Genomic DNA, 27,399 nt, shown 5'->3' on the forward strand with positions numbered 1-27,399 from the left:
TAATTTCACCATCTTTCGTATATTTAAAAAAAAAAAAATATAAGTAAAATAAATAATAATATTTACAACATAAATATTCGATATGTACATAATCCTCATTTCATTTCTATACTATTTATAAAATACCTATTTACAATTTTTCACTTAAAATAACCTATTTACCTGGTAAGTAATGATTTTTTTGAAATATTATTTTTGCAGTACATGTTAAAATTAATGAGTACATGAAATTGATTTTGTTAAAATTAGTTGGGATATTGTTGAAAATATATTTGTTCTACTCATTTCTAATGCTTGAAAGAATAAGGTGCTGAAAAGAGACAATTAAAAAAAAAGAAAGTAATTTCTAATTTAGATTTGGAAAAGTACATATTAGTAAGAAAATACTAAGCCCAGGTAGAAAATAGATCACAATATAGGCTACAATACAGAGTATTCATTATAATTAAGTGTACAGCATTGTAACAACCCCATATTCATGGATTATAAATATAATTTTAATTTTACTTTAAGGTAAGCCCTTTAGACAGTGTTCTCTCGCTCCGGTGATCATCACCGGACACTGAGATAAAGAGAAGGAGAAATCTAAGAGCAGCCAGCTAGATTCGAACCCAGATCTCCAGTCATAATCTAATTTATAACCATTGAACTAACTCTTCCCTACTTGAAATATGTAAGTTTAAGTTGTTCTTAATTTTTTTTTCTTTTTTATAATTGAGAAACTTAGACATGAACCAAAATATTACAACGCACACTGCGATTAACTTTTACCAGTTTTGTACTTCTTCCTAAACCTAGAGTAACATAATCTGTGGTAGGTAATCATTGAACTTTTTTCCTATGTTTAGTTCATGTCCAATCTTCCTCACATAAACTAGCTTCCATATTAAAGCCTAAGTACCTAACTTCATCAAAACTTAATAAATTTTCATTATAATAATTCTTTTCTTTTTCTAAAACTTAATTATTTAACTGGAAATAGAATTTGAAGAAATCGTAAAAAAAAGGTTTGTTTCAAAGTAAGTTCTTTAAAAAATCCTTAAATAAAATAAAGGATTACATTTTTAATATGTAGTGCACTTAATCATAAATTGGCTTTCCCATTCCGTTTGATCAAGTAAGAGTTCAATGCTTAAGAAGTTCATGACTAATGTCTTACAACCTCACTCTACTTCTGCCAGATTCTAAATTCGTAAAGTGATAATTCCTCTAAAGCTGCCTTCTTTTGTACTATGTAAAGGAATTTTTTTATGTTCTAAGATCTCCTGAGTTGACTAAAATAGTTAAGAAACTTAATCTCTATTTTTATGAACGCTTTAATGAGCAGAAGTAAAATGAGCTTTGTAACCAAATTGTACCGTATAAAGCAGTAAGTATTGAATTAAATAAAGTGGTTTTCTGTAGAAATATTGAACTACAGAAGGTGATTAACTTGGAAGAATCGAAAACCCTGACAGTTACGTCGTAATCAAGTTTGGCAGCTATCAGCTACCAACATATCATAGCTTCATAGCAATGAAATGGCGATTGAACTGGCAGGAAAGGTACGAACAATTTTACAAGTGCCCGTACATCCCTAGAGTTGTAAAGAAATAGGTTTCAATCCTAGGTTTGCATGTATCATGCGTTTGATATCTGTAAGAGGCTAGTAGGAAAAAGGGTGGTGTTACTCTAAGGTGACATTATAATATAATGTAGAGATCTTAATTAAATAGCTAATGAAATACTAAATTTCATTAACTATGATCATGAGATAATGAAATTTCATAAGGGTTGATGAAATGCGGATTCTCTAAAATTTTTCCGTTTACTACGGTTTATTCGGAGACCACCTCCAACTGATATCTTTCAATTTAGTACATTAACTTCTTAGGGAGAATATAACTATTGTTTGCAAATTTTTTCCTGAAAAATTCATTTTATGGAAGTTGGGGAGAAAAAGTATGCTCTATCATCCCCTTAAAGTCTAATTTCACTGAATTGTTGGACGCTTTAATATGGGTTCAATTTGTAAAAAAAAGTAAAGTAATGCCTATTTTTTTCGGTTGGCTTGACGTCCAACTACCAAATTAAGTGACAGTGGACGGAGGCGATTAGCAAACATACTTTACTGTAAATTTCTTTTTAATAAATATTAAATAAAATCCGAGGGCTAGACCGGGAATCGAACCCAGTACCTCAACACATTTGCCGCTCGGCTACCGTGGCGCTAATGTGGGTTCAATTAAATAAACTTAAGAATCGAAGGAAATAACTTTAGTTCTTAACTTCATCTTAAATAACTTCGTCCAGAAGAGTGGATCTTTTTAAAGATCTCTTGTTGTTATTTATAGCTTTTCTTTAGATTCTTTTCACGAAATTGTTTTTCAAAACCTTGAGAATTGTGCTATCAGAAATTTGGCGTGAATATTCGTGACAGAATTTTGTTTTTTTCGTGAAGTGCCGTTTTAAAAAGCTGTTTCATTGTACTAAGTTAGGAGCACTTTTACTAGAATGAAAATAATGATTTCTTTGTCTAGGTTTTTAAACGTAATATTTAACAGTTCAATTTTTATAAATCTATCCAAATTCTTTTGTGTATAAAATTATTCTTTAAATAATTTTGTTTTGTTTGTTTGTTTTTTTTAAACAAAAAATCTTTACTCTCCTAATTATGGAATATTTTGAACAAAGAAAATTACACTTATATCCATTGCTCAATCAAAAAAAATGCACAATCAGTCTAAACTTTAGTTTTACTGTGATTTGAGGACAGTAGCTTTAACCCTGACTAGTTTCAGTGAATGTAATAACCAAAAGAATGCTGATACTGTAAAAAACCATTTCAAGTATGGCAGATCTATTGAGAGTGCGTTCTTAAACATCAGTGTAGCTAGGACAGAACATCGTACCATCTCCAGTAGCCATATGTTCGGCCGGTCTTCTAACATCAATCCAATTACAGTCAAGGAAGTTATCATGTAGACTACTGATAGTAACACTGATACTGGAGTCATACTCTGAAACATAAAAAGATATATTTATATTTACATTTAAAGTTAGTGCGTATTATCGAATTTGAGTTTTCTCAAGTAATATTTGTTCTATAGCGCATGTTTAGATGTTTGCAATTTTTATGAACAGAATATTTCGAAAACTTAAAATTAGTTAAATGCTGAAAATAGATATCCTGATTTGTTAACATGATCATATCTCAACACTTTAAGCCGAAATCCTAAAACCATATGTGACTTTACATAAGCATTTCTTTTATTCAGATTATTGCAATTTTTTTCGAAAATGAGTCAAAACATTCGCCTTAAATTCGTGCACTTTTTACCCACCCAAATGCTTAATTTAAACATCATCCATAGAATCTTTTTTTTGAATGTTTTGTTTTTGAGGATTGTCCGACAAAACTTCTTCTTTGTAAAGTCCACTCGAGTAATAATTAACTATTCCGTTACTCATATAATATTGGTTAACATTAAAATTTATTGACTAGAAATACGATTTTAAAAAACACTTTTACGAGATAATAGGAATTTTATCAAAAAGTACTGCATCATCTTTTGATATGAAATGATTATTGCCCCCTGTAAATGTCAATTTCATTTATTTGAATAATTTTTCAGATAAAATTATTTTTGGAGAGCTGTGGAGAATCTGATATCTCGATTTGTTGGACTCACATACATGTTCTATGGGAAAAAATTTAGCGCGCTCTTGCTGTTATATACGAGTATATCTTGTAAGTACAGTTTCTATATCTACATTTAGTCTAACCCTTCTATGTTTATATTTGAGCAAAATGATATCAAGAAGTGTATTCGGTAGCACCGTACTCGGTGCACCGTTAGGCTCCGGTTAGTTGGTGTCTTCTCATTTAGAGAGAGATGGAGGGAGATTTCTTAATAGATCTTGTAGCTACAAGATGGCTCTTACAAATGTACGATCATACTAATAAACGTTTCAATGCACTTTAAAATACTAACCAAATAACGCTGCGCTAAATCTTGAAAACTTATAACAGTTGCAATAAAATGAAGAATCAGGTATACATTACACCATGTAGGAATTATGACATCATATTTCTCCCGAGATTGTACCTGAAAATTTATAACAATAAAATTTAAAAAAAATTGTACCATTTAGGTATTCATTTTTTAAAACCTTTGAAGTCGTGTAATACGCTGTCTTCATTCCAAGTTTTGAATGTATATTTCTTTTTCAGACATTTTAAAGTAATATTGTCTAATTCTTCCAAGAAATAAAAAGATACTTTTGTATAAATTTTTAACTTCTACAATTCTACTTAACACATAATTCTAGAACTTGGAGATTTTCTTTTATTCTCCAAGTTCTACCTCATACATTTTCTTCAAACTTGAAATTTAATTTATTTTACTTTATTTTTTCAAACATTATACAGTTTGTATAATTGCACATTTTACCGAAATGATACAGATGAACCTACTACAACCTCCTCCTCAGAATAGCTTTTTCTAGACTAATTACTGAAATAAAAGTTATAGATCTAAGAGTAATATTTTCTAGTTTGTAGTAAATCGTCGAGTTCAGTTTCAAGAAGATTTTGGAAAATAAAAAACTTGATGCGGCGAAGTGCTAATTTCGGCTATAATATTTTCTTTGAACTCTTAATTTCAGCAACATATTGAATGCTCTGTTTGGGTGTAAAAAACAGAAAAACTTTAAAGGGAGATATCTTTACCCTCCTGCTAGAACAGCCCTTAATCGATTTTTCTGGAAATAATAAATTTTAGATGTACTCTTGTGCAATGGAGTAAACTGGATTTAAAAAAAAATCTTTATAGCTGTTTTTTAAAGAATCTCAATAGAGTAGAAAAAACCATTAAGTTTAAGTAAAGTGGTACTTCTACTTTTAGGATTCCTTAGGGGTCCTCAATTGAAATATAAAGTCTGAGCAACCTGCGATTGTGCAGTTTTAGTCAGAAGTACAGAATTCACCTCTTTGAAATTACATTTTTCAGGAGACCTTAAATCTTGTATTTCTCATGATCGTTATAGGTGGGTATCGACATGATTGCAATACTCCTTCTAAAATACTAGGAGAATAAAATTAAATATTTTTTAAAAAAAAAGAAGAAAAGTTACATTAATTTTATCAGCATCATCTCCAGTCCATTTCTTGCCCGGTAACCAGCTAGGCCCTTTAATAACTGCTGATATTTTGTTAGTCATTCCTTCCATCATATTAAATTTATTGTAAACGTTCATATTGTAGAACAACTAAAACAAAACATACAAAATATTATCTAAAAATCACACAAACTACTTTCTCTTACTTCTATTATCACAAAAGATAATAAAAAGTTTAAAAATTTTATGTATGTACTGACTGAACAAATATATTATTTAGTAAAGTGGATATTTCGATTGACCAATTTTCTTCAATTATATAATTTTGCTAACATGTAGAATATCTATTAATATTATTCATGTTAATGATACAATAATTTTCCTGAAATCCCTAATTAGAGGAAATTTAAAATCCACTTTTTCAAATTAAGAAACTCTGAAGTTTTTTACCATGTAATAAAAAAAATATAACTCAATGTAGTAATTGTAATGCTTCAATTTACGAAGCATAAGAGGAAATATAAATGAGTTTCTAGGATTTGTGGACCGAACATAAATATTACATTCGCCTTAATCAATTCTTGATATATTTACAAACTGCATTGCACAAAAACATTCCCAGTATTGTCAGATTTGCTGAAATCTCATAGTATGATTACTTTCAAGGAAATCCGCTAACCTGAAGAAAGATCGGGTTGAAGGAAGGTTGATTCATCACCAGTCCATAAATAATCTCCTCTTTCTCTCTTTCCTCGGCGAAAGTTCCAAAAAGGCGGTCCCAGACGATCAGAGTTCCACCATAATTCTTATCAAGACAGTAAAGTTGGCTTCCTGTATGTAATATGGCATAAATAAAATATTAAAATTTTTTAAGAAAATAATACCTGGATATATTCATTGAAAATAATTTGCAAATGATTTAAAGTGAACTCTGCTAGAAACTGATTTTATAGATCGTTGACACAATCACAAAAATCTGGCGTGAACACCAGCAAAGTTGTAATTAATTTCTTTTTTAAATTTAGAATATTAAAAGTTCAATATAATCAACCTTAATGCAATTATACTTAACTTAAATCATTGGTCACTCATTTTAATAAATTTGACACCATTGCAATATTATCTCTTACTAGGAGTAAGTGATATTAATCAGCATTTTTTATTATGGATCAAATTTCTTAAGCTCTGTCTGAATCCACAGGTATCACCCTTACTTACCATGATGAACTCTGTGATGTTTCGGTGTATTTAATATCCATTCCAATGGACCAAGAGATTTTACTGTCTCAGTGTGTATCCAGAATTGATAAAGAAGATTGAATTGTTGATGAGTCAAAAACACTGATGGTGGAATGAAGAATGCCAACGGTAAATAGAAAATCTATAAAATAAATTATTTTAAATTAATTTTCAACTAATTATATCTAGGTCAGTTATGAAAGCAAAAAAATTTGACCGGTCAAACGACATGCGCTTAGCACTGCCATTACGTCTACTTATTTAATTCTATAGTTCTATATATGTCAGTGCGGTGGAAACTTAAAAAAAAAGATAGGAAATATGATTAACAACAATCGATCTTGTTCTTTTTATTGTGTTAAGCAAGAAAAGAAAAAAAGCAACAGATTAAGATCCTTGTTAATATGAAAAAGCTTTAAAATATTTGTCATACTTACAAAACCACACCATCCTTGCAGTACCGACTGTCTTAAGCCAACTGCCAGATTAAAATCTTCTGAACTGTGGTGTACCTGGTGCTGAGCCCATAATATATGAATTTCTGAAATTTAATGAATTTTATTATTTCAGTATATGATGGTGTATCCCATATAAAGATAAATTTTAAGGCTGCTGAATTTTAATATTTCTTATAACTTTCTCAAAACATTGTAAGAGGAAATCCACGTCATTGTGGAAATTTATAATTTTGAATATCACGAAAAACTGAAATATCCATCAAGGAAATTGTTATTCGGGCATTAAGGTATTTCCTATTCGGCTCCAAAGTTAAGCCTTCCCAAAAATTTTCATTTAATAGTAAAATATTGTTTTTTATCAGTTTTTGATATAGAATATGTCCTTCAATTCTATAAATAGGGTATCACATTAAGAAAGCGTTACATGGCACAGTCTGCATAAATAATTAACCACGCTACGCTAAGTGACATTTGGTTAGTTCATTCTAATAAAATCTATGAATGTCCAGTCTGAAGTAACTTATAAACAAATATTTAAACAGTTTTCTAACCATGGCAGGCCCTATGAAGCCAATAGTAACAGAAGTCCACTCCAACAGCGGCGACGTACCAAGTAACCGCAGAGTCCCATTGGAGTTCGCCAATTCTCCAGTGATCATATATCCAAACATATATCCAGCTTTCTCCACCACGAAATAATAGCCTGTTGGAAAATAATAAAAAAAAATAAAATAATTTAGAAACCAAGCATTTCTTTGTTTTTCAGTTTCTTAATTTTGTAGAAAATTTTGCTCTCTACATTATGATAATAGTTGCTTACCTTCCGATTTCCTGTAAGAGACCATGTGACAGTGATGTCAGGCCATCGTTCACCCTCATTGTCGGTTTACGTTCCAGCCAGAGTATCCAGTTTTCTAGTATCATAAACATCAGGAAGTAAGGCCAGCTCTACAACAGTAATTTAACTTATTATAATGATTAGCATTATTAGATTGCTGATAATTGCATTTAAATCTATGCTCCAAACTAATCTCTAACGATGGATGAAAATTCGAAACCGGTCAAGACTAAATTTTCGACCAAATTTGGCGTTTAAAGGCAAAAATAAAATTACAATAGGATAGGTAACGTATGTAGTAGTACATAATTAATATAAAATGTATTTTATTGGTTACTACTCGATTGTTATATCAAATTACCGACAGCAAGTTTTCACGGGACTCCGTGTAGAGAAAAAGTTTTTTAAATTTCGTTTGGGTGCCCTTATCCTAACCGAAAGTTTACGGCCAAAATCAATAATAATAATATAAAATTAATCTACGACTTAAATAACATTGAATTTATTTAAAATTAATAAATTTCTGTCCTACGTAATAACATAATTAATTTACGATATCATTTTCTTGATAAATGCTCATATTTTAATCCGATTGGACTGCTAAATATTAGGTTAGTTACTAGCATTTTATTTATATGTATAAAATATAATATTCAAGGACATTTAAAATGTAAACAACGTTGATATACTCTTCGCAATGTTCTCCGATAAATTTATTCAATGGATAAAATAGTAAATAATTGTGACGCAAACACCAGTATAGTTTCATCAAGCGTCTATGAGTAGTGATATTTGAAATTATAGTCAGCTGAAATTATGATGGAAGAAAACATTTAATTGATGAGATGAGTAGATGGCTATGAGTGAAGGTGGGATAATAATGTGAACTCAACGAAATAAATATGGGTTAATTATTCAAGGTTGCATAGTAATCAGGAGTTAGTTTGGACAAACATGACATTATATAATCAAGCAATAAACATCTAGAGCTAACACTTGCACTGCGTTATTTTTTACCTTCTCTTTCTTTTAAACCTAACGGATTTTTAGCTTGGTAGGCTGCATCACTATTCCAAAACTTCTACAAACAAGCTCTTCCAAGTAATGGATGTTATTATTATTATTATCACTTTTAAATTCATTTATTTGAAATAAAGAATTATTTAAAAAAGTAAATGTGAATAAGATGATTTAGTGATAAAAATATTAGGGAAACTCGAGAATATAGGAGTTGTCAGACAATGAAAGCGCTATAAAATTTTAATGCTAAATCTGCGAATTCTGGTCTGAAAATTATCTCTCTCTCAGTGACGTCTGAGTGAAAAGCGAAAGTGTCCAGCTCAGATTTTATTATTTCAATCAGCCGTGAGTTTCATATATTTCTGACTGTACCGATGACGGACACGCATGAAGTCAAGAACTAGATCAATGCAAGGGTAGCCTGCTGGTAACCGCAGCGTTTTTCTGTATAAATGCATGTTTATAAGACATCATACGGCTGGTGGTTAGTTACTTACGAAAGAAATTTTTGAAGTAGCAAAGCCAGAGAATCCCTTGTTTATGATAAAAGAAACGGCGTTTGTTTGCTAATATGTAGTTATAAAAAGCTTGTGCTATTCTCTCAATCACATGTTACGTAATTAAAGTTTCTTGAAAATTAGAATTTAACTGAAAAATAAAAATAAATAAATAAATAACACTAAAGTCTGAAATCTAAGTGACACTTTTGGCCGTCAGTTTTCTACAAGATTAGAAAACGGATTTTTTCTAATATTTAGCAAAATATTTTCTAATATTTAGCACTAAACTGGCTGAGAGAAATCTATTTGTAAAAGCTACTTTTTCATACTCAGGAATTTTCTCAAATTTTTTTTTTTTTGTGAAAATTCAAAATAGAAAATTGCTTGAATACAATAATTTTTTCTTTTATTTGTTAAAACGCAGGGTAGGCCATGTTCTCCAAGGTTCTTCAGTAAAAGAGTATTATTGTACCATTTCCTTGAAAGGTCCAGGCCTCTCCTATTTCCGAGGTTCAGAGTTTCACCAAGTTGCTTTTGTGTTTAGTCTCCTCTGGTCTCTAAGTTCCAGATGCTTCGTCTAGGCTTCCAGAGGTTGCAAAGCGATTGCAGTTTAATCTGTTAGATTTAAAGAGCAGCTTTCTCTCCTTCTATCGTAATATCCTCAAAGACAAGACCCACCTATGGCGAAACTTTCCGTCTTACCTAAAGTTTGATTTAGTTGGTATAGTCACTCCGCTCTAGTTTGGGTCAAGAACAGCGACCGAATATCAACGAGACCGCTATATTTTTGCAGGTATTGGATTTTTTTGCGATAGCTAGCCTTCTTAAGTAACTATCTCTCTATACCAGATGGAGGAGTTTCCTTCGGACACAGTCGCCATAGTGCATTGTTACCCCGCCCGATGCAAAAGCGTAACAGTTTCACAAGAGGCCTCCCACTTCAGAAAGCATCTTAGTCTAGAAACCTAATTCTAACACTAGCACCTGCTACTTTTTCGCAATATCACGAAAGTGATGGAAATGAAAGGGTTTACTTGGGCATGGTAATAGCAGCTACGAGGAAAAAATGAAAATAAAAAAGTTTTTCGTAAAGTTGTAACCGCCGATATTAATTGGTAATTAAGTGGTAATCATATTGCATGCTATAAAAGCTATGTAACATTCTGTAGACCTTTTAGAGTGTAGAAAATTGAAGCAAGGTTGCAATTTCCTTTGCCACCAAATCACATGACCATAGTCCTATTTTTTGTTTGGCTTGTGCAAGTATATCTACTAATAATATTTTATGGAAAATGGAATGTTTTAACGAGGAAATGATTCAGCCAGCTTTAGAGACATTAAGGGAGAACTCAATTTTGAGAGTGCCTGTTTCCCCGTTGATCGATACTCCTACTATATAACTGTTAATGTACCCATAGAACAATTGATAAACGGGAGACCGGATTTATTGTTTTATTATTCCTTATCTGATTTTAGACGTTTACTACTTGTGCAATGGAGTCGGGCTATACATATCGATTCTATTATTCTATTTTTTAACAACGACTCGTGAAATGAAATGTTACTAACTTTTATCTGCTTTTCTTATTATTATTTTATTATACAACATATAAATCGGAAGGATTGTTCAAATTGCCCAATAGATATATTGGCATGCGTGCAATAAAATTTCTAACTTCAAGTAATTCTCCGTTCTAGACGCTGTGTTTCCTTTAATAGCAACCTACTAAAATTCACAACATCTCCTCTACATATAATTCGAAAAATAATAGCATTACTATCAATGCCCGTACTTGCTGCAAAATGGCGCTTTAGACAAAGATAATGTGCGTATTCCCTTTCTCCTGCATCTCATAGTCCTTTTCTGAAGTACCAACGATGTTTTCTATAAGCAATTTATTCGCGTTCAGTTACAACAATAATAAAAATCTATTGTTAACATCTAACAATTTTCTCTTACTTCAATTAACATAATTAATTTTTTTTATCATGGCGTTTGAGCTAGAAATATAATTTCAAAATTTTAAGGTTAAAAAGGTGCAGTTGAACTTATAGCACTCCCGAAAAGCCATTAAAATCTACATCCTAAAAGAAGTTTCTAATAAAGTTAGATATAACACATTGTTTTTGTTCTAAATCCTGTCGAGGAAAACTCGAACTATACTTGCAGTATTTTACAGACACCTAATGTTTGTTACAAAATTTCAATTAATAAATCCTATACAGGTGTTTTACGTAATCGGCACTTTAGAGGAGAGTTTAATTCTATCCCTCCCTAAGAACCTTTCACCTAAAACCTAATTGTAGGATACGAACCAAGTTTGAAGAAAATAATGGGCACCATTTTAGAAATTTTTTTAAAAAAAATAAACAATTATTCAATAAAGTGGCATCTCCAGGGCAATTCATTTTTTGTTCATTCTTTTCCTATTTAAAAAATTGTTGTTACCAACATTTTTTAAAATGTATATTGAGTTAACATCCTCCAAGGACAGTGCTTAGCTTATTGGTAGCATGTTGGGTTCGTAAGCTAGTTCGGATTCAAATCCAGGCGTGTGCCTGAGATTTTTTTTTTTTATGCTGTCCGGAGTCTTAGTGTCCGGCTGGTGCCAGTGCTTTACAAAAAAGACCCGGGCGCTTAGATGTTGATCTCTTTTAAATTAAAAGAAAAAAAAAGAGTTGTTATTCTTGACTTCTGGCTCCCACCGCTCCTCCAGTAACTTCTTTAAAGAGCCTGAGTTGTTTCCTCACCTAGGGGCGCTGTATGGAAAGTGGTCTAACCTTTTAAAGAAGAAAAAAAAAGAAAACTTGATCTAGGTAACTCGTCTTTTGCACCTGAGTTGTATACGCTTCCCTAGAAAATTCTTTTCCAAAGCAAGATTTTACCATCGCAATACTTCTCTTTTAGTGTAAGGAAAGTTAAACATGACCTTTTTAATTAAGCCAATTAGCCCGCAGTGTGAAAGGCAAATAATTCGTGAAAGGGAAAAATTTCAATTCATTGAGACATAACTAATTAAATTGAATTGTCTAGTTATTCACCAGTTGTGTGCATGTAGATGTCGCAGTTCCCTTTTTTGGACGGCATTGGCCACACACTCGTAAACTTCTACTGCAATTATTTAGTTAATTAGAGCACCATTAAAACATATAGCCTCGTCTTATCGATTCATTATCAATTAAGCTTCCGCTAAATATCTTTAGAAGAAGTTAACTCATTAATATCTCTAACAAGACAAAAGATATTCTAAACGAAATTAACCTTTTTTCATTTTAAAATTTAATTCTTTAAAATTAATTATAGAAGAAATGTTTTATCATAGAAGAGGATTATACAAATTTACTAATTTTTACATCATCTGTCTGCATAAGAATATAAAGCAGTAGAATGCGGAATAATGGGTATTTACTTAATTTGCATAAAATTAACATGTATTTTTTCTCCTAATTTCATGAACTAATAAATAATAAATAGCTTTTCTTGTAACGGTCTGTAATTCTCCATATAAGGTTTTTTTTTAAGCAGTTCTCAGAAAATTCAACGAAATTACCAGATGTCTCTTAAAATTTATGATTTGGTTTTGTTTACTAATAATATGCTTAGGCCAATCATTTGAAGAATCCTTGAAGATTTTGGAAATCGCTTCATTACAGAAACCCACAGAATTCATGAAGGAAATTCGTGCCGGTAATTGGCAATCTGACCCATTAGAAGCTTCGATAGCTGGTTTCTACGCTCTTTAGTAAAATTTATTTTAGGTGGCTTCAGCAAAATTATCTAATAAATAAATTACGATGTAAATTAAAAATGCATAAATAGCTAGTTTTTTCCATTTACAAGGGATGTGTTAGATACCTGATGTATTGACACAAGAGAAAGACAGAACCAGTTCTGAGAAGAACAGACACGGTTCAGAGAAGGATAGAAATATTTCAGAGAATATATAAATATATATCCTTTAAGTGCTTGTTAAAAATAAACAAACAAAAAATATCGTGTAGAATAGTTCTAAAGGTTAGGAAGGAACCGGATACTGTTACCAAACTAATAGGACAACCGGTTTTAAAAAAGAATCTTTATATAACCTTCTCTGGAGTCACAGCATTTACTCTGGCGCTGTTCACTATATATCATTTATTATGGGTAACCTTACCTCTTGGCTGTCTAAAACTGTGCACAATTAGCACCATTCGTCGGGAAATTCTGTAGGCTCCTTGAGGTAATGCTCAAGAAGTCACGTTGCTAACAACCCCTTGCATCCCCTTGTTTTGTACTTTCTTTTTTAAAAGTATCTGAATTATTTGTTTAAAGAAAAAATTATTGTTCTTACCATTACTGCTCAATGCCACTCAAGTATTGAGAATTTAATAATTAATAAAATTAATTAAATAATACAAGACTTAATGTTAGTGTAAGTTTGTAGATTTTCTTTATGTAGGTAAATAACTTTTTACGAACCTAGGAACTACCATCCCTTTTCAGAATGCCCTAAAACTAGAAATTCATATAAACTTTAACTCTGAAAATTGAAAAAGGAATTTTATCAACTCATTTACCCTCCTACAGAATCGCACATAATACTAACATGGGTCTTTTAAGATAACTACATCCCACTAGCAGAAGTGCCCTGTGACTTTCGTTTGTTAAATATCCGTTCATTCACACACACACACACACACTCGCATCGAAGAGCGAATACTTACTAGTCATACACCAATACATGTATTTCCGTTGAAAAATCTGTTTTGAAAATTTCACAAGATCGCAATACTTTGTTTTACCAATTACAACTATAAACGTACAAATTAGGATAATAACGTTGCGAAGGGCAGATATTAGCTTCATGGCTGGGGCATTGGGGGGACTCCTATGCGTCGATTGCGTGCTCGAGTCCAGCCATTGTTTTTTTTATCTTTCTCCTTTTTTGGGAATCCCTTAATTCTATAATGGAAGATCATTGTCAGGTGGCTGGCACCTCACCGAAAGGCCCCGGATTCCAATAGCCTAAGATATAATTATAATTAAGAAAAAAAAAGTAAGTTACAATAAAATTAATAAAATTTGAATGAATTTTTTTACAGGTAATGGGAGAGTTACACAGTGAAACAAGATCTTGTAAGTGGTCAACTGCAGTATAAGAACACTAACCCTGTCTCTGGATTCTGTGAATTTTTTCTAAGAGAAATTTCTTGTTTTGTTTACATCATCGGCGATCAAATGTTTGTGGTAAGAATATTTTTTATTAATTTCAATATATTATTTATTAGAATTTAAAATAGCGCGGCTTATCAGCTTTCATAAGGTCTTACATAACAGTATAACAATTTGTAATAACCCTGTCTTTATGGCCGAACCATCGCAGCTATGTTCTTCAAATTATTTCTATGGTTGGTTGGAGGTCTAGTTTTGTCTAGATGATCATATTTTTTATGCAATCCTTTTTTGTCCTGCCTTTTTATATTGTAAGGTACCATCTTCGCAGTATTATCAGTGTGATAATGCAAAAAAAAAAAGGTTTATTTTCATATATTCTGAACAGTTTTTGATTTTCATCCATGATCAGAGATTGATTCACTGATATATTCAGACAGTACACGTTCATAAATTCAAAGATAGCGCGGTTTAATTATTAATGAAAAAATTAAATCTTTACTACATGTAAATCTTATTTCTAAAAATCATATTATAGAAAGTAAAAAACTGTTTGTTATGCATGTTATTAGTACCTGTCTAAAGAATAAAGGCACTTCTTCTTTAGTTTTGTAGACTGCAGTTGATGGCGTCACCAGGTAGAACATATGAGCAAGTCCTTGTAACCAAGGTGCACTTTCATTTGTTGATAAGTCCATTTTGTCTCCTTAATTCTGGAATAAATAAGTAAATTAGTATTAATAATCTGGCTATTGATTAGTAGGTTTATTTTTTATTCCTTATTTTAAGAATTAATTAAATTTAGTTTTAAAAAGTTTTAGAATATTAATTAGAATAACTGTACACTATACTGATGTTGTACTCTTAAGATAGGTGGAATGCGATGGTAAATTAATTTCAAAATCACATGTAATTTTCAATCTCTAATCGAGAATAAAATATGTGGGTCAAAGATCTGATTTTTTTTTCTTTCTTGGCTTTATGATGAGCACAAATTTGCCATCAATCAGTGCCTGTCTTTATGTAGTAGGTAGTTTGTCAGTTAGTATTTATAGTTTTCAAGTCACTGTCCCGTGTGGTTGCATGAGAATTATATTTTAATTTTATTAGTCGAAATGAAGTCATAAAAGTCTGGGTAAATGTTTGGGTAAGTCAGTATAGTGTTTGATTTTTAATAGTTAATTTTGGGAGCAGCTAAATAAATACAGTTTGGATTTTAACACTTCTTACTGCATTAACAAATAATAAGTATCACGAGTTAAGAAGCAATTTAAATAAATAGAAATGTTGAAGTAAATAAATAGCAACTTCTACTTAATATACTGAAAACTGGAACTGAAATTATGCTTTTAAAAGCAAAAAGAAATGCCCTTGTTATTTATAAACAAATGATAAATAAAAACCATAAAACAGCACGAAAAATAAGCACTTCCTTTTCTTTTAATTAAATAAAAGAAAAACTAGTTGCCTTGAATATATTTAAAAAATAATAAAATAATAACCTATTGACTAAAACAATTTCTTCTTTTTTTATTAATTATTAAAACTACTGAACAATCGTTTTACAGTAAGAATCAACTACTACAAAATGTTCCGAGAGTTTTTCTGATATATATATATGTATACATATAATGAGCCAAGAGGGCGGGGCTTAGATCCAATTTTCTACAGCTCATGGGGAAATAATAAATATCTTTTATCTTGTATTTACAGTTTCTCTCTATTATCACACATTAGAATAATCATTATTATAGTCTTACGTTTTTACAAGTTTTATTTTACCTTAATTAAGATCCACTGGCTTTGTTAGGGATTAAAAATGAATGTACATTTTTATTTGGCTAACAAAAAGGGAAGCAACGTTATAAATTCATTTAAATATTTTTCTGATAAGTCAGCAATAAAATTAAACCATTTTGGAAGGGGATTGAGAAAAATAGATGCATAGATTACGAAGTCAGTTGTTTTGATGACAGAAGATACTTGTAAGGGTGATCTCATCCATCACAGCAAACTTGTCATATCACAAGTTTTTAATGCATCTTCTGAGAAAGTTAAGTCAGTTTTATGTAGTGGAATTGGCCTTCTACTGATCAAGCCTGATTCAGAAATGGGCATAGGATGGATTCTATCCCAAAGGTGTTGCAGGCTGATAAATTCATTCGTTGACTCTTTTTAGTTGATAAGAGAAAACTATCCATATGAGATGTCCCAGGATTTCTTACTAATCGTTGTTTATTGTTATCTTCTTTAGTCCCTCATCCTAGATCTTGCCTAGAAAGCCTAATTTCCTTTCTCGGTTGGATACATCTTCACAATATCTCGGGACCATTGGGTGTGGGTGGCGTGAGTGGTGTACCTAAAATTGCTACTCGCGCTTCCTGAAGCTTTCCTTAAATGCCTGAGTAATTGCCAGGTGTTGGAGAGAAATATATCGTACCAAAAATCCTCTGTTTCTATATATTATGGAGTCTTCTTCAGAATATCTAAGTAGGGAGTACATTGAAGGAGAGAAGAGAACTCCATTACTCCTCTTTCAGCAGTATGTAAAGAAAATATTCCCTCTTCTTCTTTATCCAAGTCACATTGGTTGGACTAACTCATGCACTGCCTGTTGAGAGATTTTTGAGCTTATCGTGCCCTATACAAGGACATCAGGTCAGAGATTAAGTAGCTGTAGACAAGTCAACATTGGGTAGAGACCAGCGGCCAGCAAGGAGATGTGCTATTGGCCTTGACTTTATAATGTTGATTGCATTTATGAATTAATACCTACTACATTTATTTTAAATATTTTCCTTGGCAAATTTGCTTAAGAGGACTTCTCTGCGTGATAAAGGCGGTTAGGCTTTTCTCTAAACTACAATTCAAGTATGCACGTTTTATCACTTATATTTATTTTACATAGTGAACCGTCAAAATTTCGTGTTCTTTCGAATTCCTCAACTAGAAGTGCTACTTTAATTCTGAGATTTTCTCAAAAATAGCTCATATGATTTATTTTTAAATGGGGTTAGTGCTGCAGTTTGATCGCATTTCGTAACCAATTTCGATTGCATCGTACACACTATATAAAAATAAAAACCAAGACAAAGACAGGGTATCTAGATTAGAATCACCACAACCATCTTATCATACTGTTGCGATTCTCCTCTGTAACTCAGCTGCTATCGAGGCGCCTAATAATAAATAATTATATATTATGAATTATGATTAAATAGGATGAAGTAACCTTACAGGTTTTCGGAGCATTATGCTGACTTTGGATTAAGGACGACTAGAAAGTGGCCTAGGCGAGCCAAGGTTTATCGTGTTCTAATTTGGACCTCGTGAAGTTCGCCCTCACATTTACCTGTATAGCTAAAATCCGGAAGGAAAAATATTACCATTTCATTTGATAATCATATTCAACAGGCTAACCACTGGGTATGATAATTTATGTAAATGCATTTCCAGCTAGTAAATAAATGTTACTTTATTGTACTTAACAGTTCTTGGTAAGTATGTAAAGTAATATTTATATATACATAGATTAATCTAGGTGGCAATTTCAACGATATTTTATTCGAGCTGGGAATTTTAGGAACATTCTATCTCTTGAATGTTATTGACAAAATCATAATATAACTAAATTGACATTTTAGAAGAAAAATGATGCCATTCCTCTCCTCATAAATTTCCACAATTAAATATTTTATAAGTGATTGTACGAGATTTATTGAAAGAAAATCGTTTCGAGTCATTAATAGACGTAAATTTGAAAATATGAATAATTCAATCATTAAAGTGGTACTGCTGGTAGATAGATTTTGACAAAAACTTCATTACCGGATAGTCTGTGAGAGGGGGGTTCCCCCAGAAATAAAAACTTTTTTAATTTACATGCATTTACATAAATGGACCCAATTAAAAAATAATATTTTGTTTTTTGGGAAGCCACAAAACGTTAATTTTCGGAGTAAACTCAAATTGTAAACTCACTATTGCATTACTCTTTTTTGTACTTGGTTTTGTATCAAAGAGTGTAAGGAATGTTGCTTCCGAATTCGGGCATTGATTACATAACAGTTGACACAAAGCACAACTACAAGCTAGAGACACTCTTGTAAAATATAAAGCCTTATTGTATCTCTCATTCAAAATTAATATTTTTTAAAATAATTTTATTAATATGTAGATACAATTAATAATTATTTTAAATCAATCTTAGTATATATACTGTAATAATATGTATAAATTATTAGAGCTTAATTAGTAATAAGTAATCTAGTTGCAAGTACAATTCCAGGTACCTGGGCGGGCGATCATCCAGTGATCATCATAAAGTCTTGAAATAAAAATTAAAAGTCGCGTAAATACACACACACACACACACTTACCGCAATTTACGTGATTAAATTTTTCTGAAACTTTGAATTTGTATTAAAGGTTAGTTGACTTCAATGTTCATGTTCGCTTGCTTCACTGTATAATATCAATTTATTGTTAAAAGAAGCATGTCACAACTTCCCCTGAATTCACATACAATCAATATTCTAAAGATAAGGTACGGAGATTATTAGCCTAACATATTTAATGTCTGTATTCAAATGAAACTCTTTGAAATAATACTAGAAAATTACCGAAAAACTCAAAAAAAGATGTTCTATGTGCTTCCGGCGAACATCATTACTATCCGAAATCCCGTTTAGACATTTTAGGCGCACTAACATTATTCTAGTATCAGAACTGTTACAGTACTAAAACGCCAGTTTTTAAAGGAGGGCTTAACTTCATCCCTCCCTTCACAACCTTACTCATGAAAAAAGGTCCAGGTAAACTTTTCAAATTGAAGTAATTGACGTCCTACATATTTGCAGTGCTTTATAAAGTGAAAAAGAAAATCATTTTTTTTTAAATAACGCATAACTGAAAAAACTATTCTGTAATGTAGCACTTCAGTCGTCTAATTTTCTGTTAATGTCTAATTTTACTTGCATACTATTTCCTTTAATATTATGTAGATGGTAAGGTTATTGGTTGGCACTTTAGAGGTTTGTCTTACTCACTTCCACCAAAGTTCTATTGTATTAATTTTCCTTGGAACATTTTACAGATAAAAATTATAGTTCTTTAATATCCAGTTAACATTTTAAAATTAAGTTTAAGTGGAAATATTGTACTGATTGACGATTCTTAAAAACAAGTTTAAATCTGCAATTAATATGTGCATATATGCAACTTTAAATAAAGTTAAGGAATGGACTGAGGCTTGATTTGAACGTAGTAGATTCATGGCTTTAATTTCGTTTTCTTTTTATTAGTTTTTGTCATAGAATTTCGTTGGTATTAATGTTTGATGGATTATGGGCTACATCTTTGGGTTTAGCTTATCAGAGGTCATCTACAAGGCTGCATAAGTGCTAGATAAGTGTTTTTAGGCTGGGATATGCGCAGTGAGTGGTCTACCCTCTGAAGTGCAAATTACAATACAAAGTATTGTTATAGTCCCCCCATTTTAAACACATAAAGCTTAATTAAACGGGCTAAAGCTTTATCGCCACGACGCCTGAAGGCAGCTGGGCAAAACAAATTTGAATATTATGTGGGCTTTCGTTTTTCTAACTTACGCAAACAGACCAATAAATAAATAAAACAAAACTATGCCCAATTGCTATACTTTCTTCTAAGAGTTGTAATATCGAGTTAAAATCTAAGGTTAAAGATAACTCATCGTTTGGTATAAAAATTGCCGATTAGATTAATTTGTTGGAGGGTTGTGATTTTTAAAAGAATATTAAAAAAAATAACATAATTTTTCTACAATTATTAAATCTCTTATTAGAAGCATTAATAATTTTTCATATACTTATTAATTTCAAAGTCAGTACTGGATTCTCTAAATTCCAATTTACCAAACAAGCATACAATAGATCTTGAAGGAAGATAAAAGAAATTCAAAAATTAACATTTGAGACCATCGATAATTGAAATGACATTCTCATCAAATGAGTTAAACCAGATTTTTGTTGTTAAATTTCACCATTTAGAAGGTTTAACTGCTCTTGATTACCGAAGTTTAGTAGCCAGTTAGTTCTTAATGTCAAATAACCCACTCTTCTAGACCTGTTTTTTGAAAAAAAAAAAAAAAAAAAAAAGAAAATCGAGGTGAAGCAATCACCACGACACTCCCTTTCTTTTGGTGAGAGAACGTTTAATTTTTGAAATTTTTAGTAAATGCACTTTATGTACAGAATTTATACAGGAGTGTTCATAATACAAAGGAGCTCAAATACCAATTTACGTTGTTTTTGTTACTCCTAACAAAGAAAATCCCTATTGCAACTAGTTTTAGTCTCGACCCGAACCATCCCGAGTACCCACGTGTCTTTTTGCGTTGAAATCCCTAGTCTGCGTTTATGAAATCACTGGTAATTGCAAACCAGGTGTCCTTGTAACAAAAATTTTTCCTCTACTAAAACTAAAAATTGTTTGGAACAGTAAGCCTCTTTTGACTTCAATAAACCTATTTTAACCTCTTTTCACAGTAAGACTCTTCTAACCTTTAAAGACAGGGAAACAAGGTCCTCCGTTGTTCTAATCTAATCTAATTTACCCTAACTTCGCACACAAGCTATGAATGATAGTGTTATACAAACTTACGTTAGAATTTAGAAGTTCAGAATTATTATAAGAGAAAGTTTGAGAGTGTTCACATCACCTTTTTAAAACGTCTTTTTAGATAAATTCCGTAGGTAACACTTTTGTTTGATGTTCTTTTGAATAAAGTTTGATTTTCTGGAAATGTACTAAGTACATCATGATTCTCTCATTAAAACCTTATGCTACCTATTTCAGAGCCTCCTAGTATTAATAAATTTGTTTAAGTTAATGGTAGTAACTCATTACCTCGGAAAAGCGAAGTGAACTATCGTGGATTCCAGGTTATCATTTACTAAATATATTAACTCAATCTGCGATAGATCATTGGGTGTTATTAATAGCCTTTTCCATCTTCTGAACAGAAACTGACATCTTGGCAGTTCCAATAAGAAATTAATTTATTACTTAAATGTGCACCCAGACTTATTATCCGCAGCACCTACATGGTCCGACATTTGCTCTACCAACTACCAACAACTGCAAAGGCTATAAACAAAATAAATGTTTGCGACTAGTCGGTTTCTTTCCCAGATGAATACTGATTGACTTTAAGCACGCTGTACTAAATGTTGTTAGTTGTTTTTGTTACCAAACAGTTTATTTTGTCTTGTTAGAAACGTTTACACTGTCGTATAGACAAAATAGTGGAATATAGCAAAGAAACAATGCTGTGCTAAAGGTATAAACACACAAGACTGAAGCAAATCTTGCTATACAGTTAGACACGTTAAGATGTTGCATTATTTTTCTTAGCTGTTAAATATGCTTAATATTTAACTAAAGACAATTTCTATTATTTTTTGTTTACTGAGTATAAGATAGCAGTTGGCCTGAAACTCCTCTTGATGCCGAATTTGTATTTAAATAAATTTCAGATTCAAATTTTGGAACCAACTAAAATTTTAGTAAAAATTCGAAGTAAGAAGACATCTTGGAGATTTGATCTATAAGAAAGTTGAATGAGGGTTGACAGATCTTTGTTTCTAATTTACTGTTTTCCCTACAAATAATAAAATCGAATGCATAATAAAATAATAAAATCATTATAATAAAAATAATAATAAAAAAAAATCGAAAACATAAAATGGAATAAAAAGAAATTTTGGTTGGATCCTGTTTCTTAGTTTTCCGTTTTTAAATTCAATATTCAGCTGCAAATTTCCATTGAGAAATATAAGGATTTATTTGAAAATTGTTTAAAATGAAAAAAGTGTGTTTTTAAAAATGTGGCAAAAAAAGCGACCTTACCTGAAAGGCAGTAATAATGGTTGTAGATAAAAGAATGAAACTACAATAAACATGCCCACTACGACTAAACTACTACATTATTAATTATTCTAAGGCGCATACTTGAAACAAAATGTCTCCTACATTTGTACCAATGCCAGACGTTTTGATAAATATAGAATACACTTGTCACTAAACCTCCCATATTCTCTCTTATCAATCCTATTTGGTTATTTATGTAATAGCATTATTTCATTTAGCCAATTATTCACAACATTGGCTGCCCAATATTTTTACTTTCTCTTATTAGGTAAGAAAAATATTGAGATTTTATAAATTGAAGTTTTCCACCCAAAATATTCGTTTTGAGGTTCCTGAATCAGAAAAATTATAATGTGTGAGTGTGTTTTTAAATACCTCAAAAACGGAAGTCTCATGAAAATGACAACCATTTTACTATTTTTTTTATTTTTTTGATGAGAATCCATTTTCAAAAATTGTCTTCATAAGACTTTGTGTATATGTTGTCTACAACTTTTATCTGTTACTTTTTTTCTGAAAAATGGATTACTGGCACTTCTGAAAGAGGTTGTTGATTATGTTTACGTTCTAAAATACGATTTCATGGTATAATGTACGTTGCTGTTACAAAGGACGGTTCCATGTGTTGCTAAAATTCCGATTTGAAGGAAATTCGACATCTAGAACACCCCTTTACTGATTGGATTTTTTCACTTTTGTAAGTTTGATTATGGCTCTAACCATTTTCTTAAACTTTGAATACTTATTGCGCTTTGTTAAATAAAAACTTTTTAAGAAAAAAAATTCTGTTAATTATATTAATAGCAGCACTTCTCGGAAGGGAGAAGAATATGAGATTTTTGTTTTACTTCGATAATTTATGTTTAAAATATTCTTTTTGTAAATAAATTATTCTATTTGTTTGTTTGTTTCTGTTTCAGCGGTTGCCTACAGATAAAGGCCAATTACAAAGTCTTTTTGTCAACTTCCGAAAATAGCGGTTTACATGTTTCGAAATACCTTTGACGCAACATAATCCTAACAGCTTTATTTTGGATCCTGAAAAATTACTGCCACTTCGATGAAGCTCCCTGAACAGCTGAATGACGTATATCATCCTGAGGTAAATAAATTCTAAGTTTTACCTTAAAAGTTTAAAGATATCAGATGTAGTGATTTCAAAAAAAATTATGAGAAATTTAAATATGCATTCAGGAAATTCACAAATTCGGTTAGTTAATTGAATTTTTATATATTTGGAATTTTCACCAATCATTTAATCTCCGTTAAAATTGTACAATTTACAGACACCGTCTCTATTCGCAAAACTGTTCTTAAACAAGCTTTATTCATTTAGGATTAGGCCACATTTAGAGTGTCCAGGAACATTTGTTAAAAGTACTGCACACTTGAGTTAGATTCTTCGGAAATAGCCTCCTCACAATGACTACATACTCGAAGCGGACAGGTCGTCGTGATTATATACATGTTTAAATGAAACCATACCCAAAGTACAATATTTTAATTGATTGATTTTTGATAAAATGTGAGTTTATGAATTAAGGGATGGTACCATCGGCGAAACCGCATTCCCCCTCGTCGGCTAGACCGATGATGTAAGAGGGGAGCGCGGGCTGCATCCGATAGCCTAGGCTCCACCTTGCCTTGCTAAGCAAGATATGTGTGTGGCGATAGACCAAGAGGTACCATCCCAGCTCTAGCGACCTTTGAATAAGAAAATAGAAAATGTTTGATGGGTGCTAATGACCATAGATTGTTTCAAATAAAAGTTATTCGACCATTTTCAAGGAAATCTTGTAGAATCTTTATCGCATTATTAAATTAGAAATTTCTGTGTGATTTTATATTTGTCGAGTTGAGATATCTACACACAAATTCAGTCGTGCACTCATATTAAAGTAACTAGTAATACTTATTACACTAGAAAAAAAAAATTAAATCTTTTAAAGTTATCTACTAGTCCATCTAAAACGACCAAATTATGAAACTAGATACGCCTTTTGAAAGATATGACTTTTGATATATTAAAAAAAAAATCTGGGGCACATCTAGGTAGTATGCCTTAGGGCACGCCCCTCGAATTGGGGAAAAAAATAATAGCTACCATTTTATTAGTTTAATATACAGTTATTAATTTTCTAACTAGATATCCTCTAGTCACTCAATTGTTTTTATTGTATATACCATTAGCATATCCTTGGAAAGTTGGTTGTAGATGAAATTAAGTACAATAATATTTATAGAATAATAATTATTCAGTATATACATATATGTATGTATGTTATTTATTTTGGAAAAAAAAAACTCAGAAAAGTGAAAAATCTATTCAGTAAGGGTGTATCTGGTTGTTGAATATTGTTTAAAATTGGAATTTTAGCAACACGTTTACTCTTCCTGTATATTGTAGAAGGTAGACTGAAGGTATCGTAACCTTCTCTCCAAGAAGTGCCATTAATTAAATTTTTGGGGAGAATAACGTAAGTGCTACAAGTAAACATAGATTAAAGGAATATTTAAATATTATGCGATTTTTACTTATGCTGCCGATCTAATGTTTAGGAAGCTTTTAAATTCAGTTAGTTGCTAATTCTGTTAAACACGATTATTGAGCTGAATATTTATTTTAAATCATCTTTATTCTGATGAGTCCATGTTTGAGCTGGTAGAGATAGGGGCAAAGATTTAAATTGGATGAGAACTTTTTCCTGGATCCTTCCTGTTAGCCTTCTAATAACTAGGTTGAATGGAATAGAAGTAAATTTATAAAACACTTTTGTTTTAGAGTATTTTCGGTAATCCTTTATCATGAAATCTGATCAACTTATTATTAGCAGAGAAAAACAGATTGGTTGACATAAAATCTAGCTTAATAAAATGTTTGAAGTTGATTACCATGCTTAATCAAATACACCAATCAACAACTAGTTAAAGGCAATTATCTGCCTGGCCTCAAATAATAGAAAGCTTTCTTACTTATTGTAAGTTTTATTTAATACTAATATTATTAATTATGTGAAGAAAATAAATAAACAATTAGGTACAATCGAAGAAAGAAGACAAACCTAAATAATGTGACCGGAAATTACCACAGCAAAATTGTCAATCCTAAACTTGCACAGTTATAAAGCACAATCAACATTCGTTATTCGTAAACTGAACGACACCGGCAAAACCTGCGCTTATCAACAAATGCCGGCCTGCAGAGAGGGAGATGAAGGCGGGAGAAAGAGACGCCTAAGGTAGTGGTTGGAATTTGGATGAGGTTCTAGTTTTTTGTTCACGATTCAAGTCTTGTTATGTAATGCACCCAATGCAGTGAATCCAAACCTTGTTATGTAATGGACCCAACATAGAGCTCTCATAGTAAAGTAAACCTTCATTCTGCATTTTTAAAATATAGTTCGTAAAGATGAGATATGAATTTGATTTATAAATTTTTCCTTAATAAGCTTTTAGGAAAAAAAATGCGATTAGTCATTAAAGAATAGAGATAACAAAAAAAAAAAAAATCTATTGATAATTATAATCTTACATTGATAATGTTGATTTTATTCTACAGTTATTAATATCTGCTGCATTTGTGTTCATTTGAAACAGTCATCTCCTTAAACATTCACATCTTTAAAGGAGCTACAAATTTATAATTCAATATGTACTGCCCTGGGGCATTCCTGCCGTCTAAGAATTGTATAAAGAAAAAATTTTTGCGATTCAAAATAAAGTATTTTAGGAAGGAGAGAAGAATGAATAAGACTTTATTGCAGAGAGATTTAGGAGGCTTGTTCGGGGCTTGGTGCCTTCAAAGGCCTTCATGCAGTCGCTGTTATGTTTTAATCGTCACCGATTTGGACATTTAAGAAGGACTGCAAACTCCCTTCTCACAAGAAACAAAAAAAAAGTAACGAAAGCATACGAATCGAATGGGAATACTCCGAGGCAATACTGTCGCGCTTTCAAGTCGGCCTTGCCAAGACAGAGCTGAATGAGCAGAGGCCCAGAAATGTTGTGCAAAGTTCGATTCTTGAGAATTGAAAGAAAAAGTCAAGTGAATGTTCATAACAGATTTTCTCTCTCCCTCACACAAAACTATTAAAAACCACTTAAGAGTTTTTTAAAAAACCTATTTCCTTGATTTCTGGTGGATTATGTGATTAGAATAAAATTCAAATGAGAGAAAACACCTACCTGCAAGGTGTGAGTGATGCCACTTTTTCATAGGAAATCTAATTCTCCACACCTATCAGTGATGAGCTTATCTTTGCAAATGGTTGATAATCTTAAACTGGTTAGAATTACAGAAATATGTATACTAAGATTGATAATAAAATCATTGTATTTGAATCCCCTAGTCCGGATTCTGCACCACTATCTCTATTATATTTTCTTGCAAAGTTGGAAACTATGAATGATTTAGGTTCCGGTTTTTTAATATTCTTAAAATGAAGTTTAAACTCTACTTGAAGTTTTAAAATTAAAATGAATATGTATTTTGATTTTTTTAAATATGAATAGTACTTTTGATATGAATGTTCTAATATGTAGGAGTTATGAAACTCTAGGATCTAGGTAACTTGCTAAAAGTTTAACCCAGAGGATAATAAATTGTGAAACAAAACTTGCAAAATATTAAATAGATTAAAGCTTACCATCCATCCCTTTAACGTGAATGCGGAAGAATAACAAATCTTAATCCTAAGCAATGAACTAATTGAATGGAACCCATCGATGTGATATGAATTCATAGATTCACTATAATGTCAAAAAGGTGTGCAGAAGTGATGGTTTGAGAACGAAATGAACGTATGGGTTAGCACAGCAGTCCGCCCGATTTCATGATGTAAAGCAGCTCATGTGAGCAGAATATAGTTAGCAGCATATTTTATTGGTGACCTTACTCATTTACCTTGCAAGTTATAACTTTTAAGAGGTACAAAAATGTAGATTATATAACCGAAATATATCTCTGAATTAACACTCTTTTATTTGTCTTAAAGATCCTAAAGATGGCTTACAATTAAACCAAAATCTATTAGGTTTGTTCGCAAATTCATTACAAAATATTGATTTCTTCAAACTCCGTATTGTAACAACTCAACTAATCCTCGCTAATATTCACGAAGTGGTAGACTTTAATATATTCTTAAATGCACTTTAAAAATAAATAAAGTAATCGGTTGTAAT

General features: G+C 31.3%; 1 protein-coding gene and 1 long non-coding RNA gene across 6 annotated transcripts; one reads left to right on the forward strand and one right to left on the reverse strand.

Annotated features, from left to right (window-relative positions):
• On the reverse strand, positions 1-25,416 carry LOC141452396 (alkylglycerol monooxygenase-like). Of its 5 annotated transcripts, none has more exons than XM_074124504.1 (10): positions 25,281-25,416; positions 14,883-15,020; positions 7,618-7,745; positions 7,349-7,500; positions 6,777-6,880; positions 6,319-6,481; positions 5,780-5,931; positions 5,116-5,250; positions 3,975-4,088; positions 1-2,999 (listed from the first exon to the last, which is right to left on the reverse strand). In XM_074124504.1, exons 2-10 carry the CDS (start codon positions 15,003-15,005, stop codon positions 2,736-2,738), a joined length of 1,335 nt encoding a protein of 444 aa, XP_073980605.1. In that variant the 5' UTR covers positions 15,006-15,020; positions 25,281-25,416; the 3' UTR covers positions 1-2,735. The 5 variants fall into 5 exon arrangements, with proteins under 5 accessions (XP_073980605.1, XP_073980607.1, XP_073980608.1 ...); XM_074124506.1 differs by lacking the exon at positions 25,281-25,416 and adding an exon at positions 22,198-22,355; XM_074124507.1 differs by lacking the exon at positions 25,281-25,416 and adding an exon at positions 17,545-17,565.
• Positions 535-27,399, forward strand: LOC141452398 (uncharacterized). Its single transcript, XR_012457366.1, has 6 exons — positions 535-673; positions 3,615-3,730; positions 6,302-6,468; positions 14,238-14,382; positions 23,139-23,320; positions 25,778-27,399. It is a non-coding gene; the product is annotated as an uncharacterized lncRNA (long non-coding RNA).

Source organism: Rhodnius prolixus, unplaced genomic scaffold, assembly GCF_049639745.1.
Source record: "Rhodnius prolixus isolate KJV_2025 unplaced genomic scaffold, Rpr scaffold_3, whole genome shotgun sequence".
NCBI lineage: Eukaryota > Metazoa > Arthropoda > Insecta > Hemiptera > Reduviidae > Rhodnius > Rhodnius prolixus.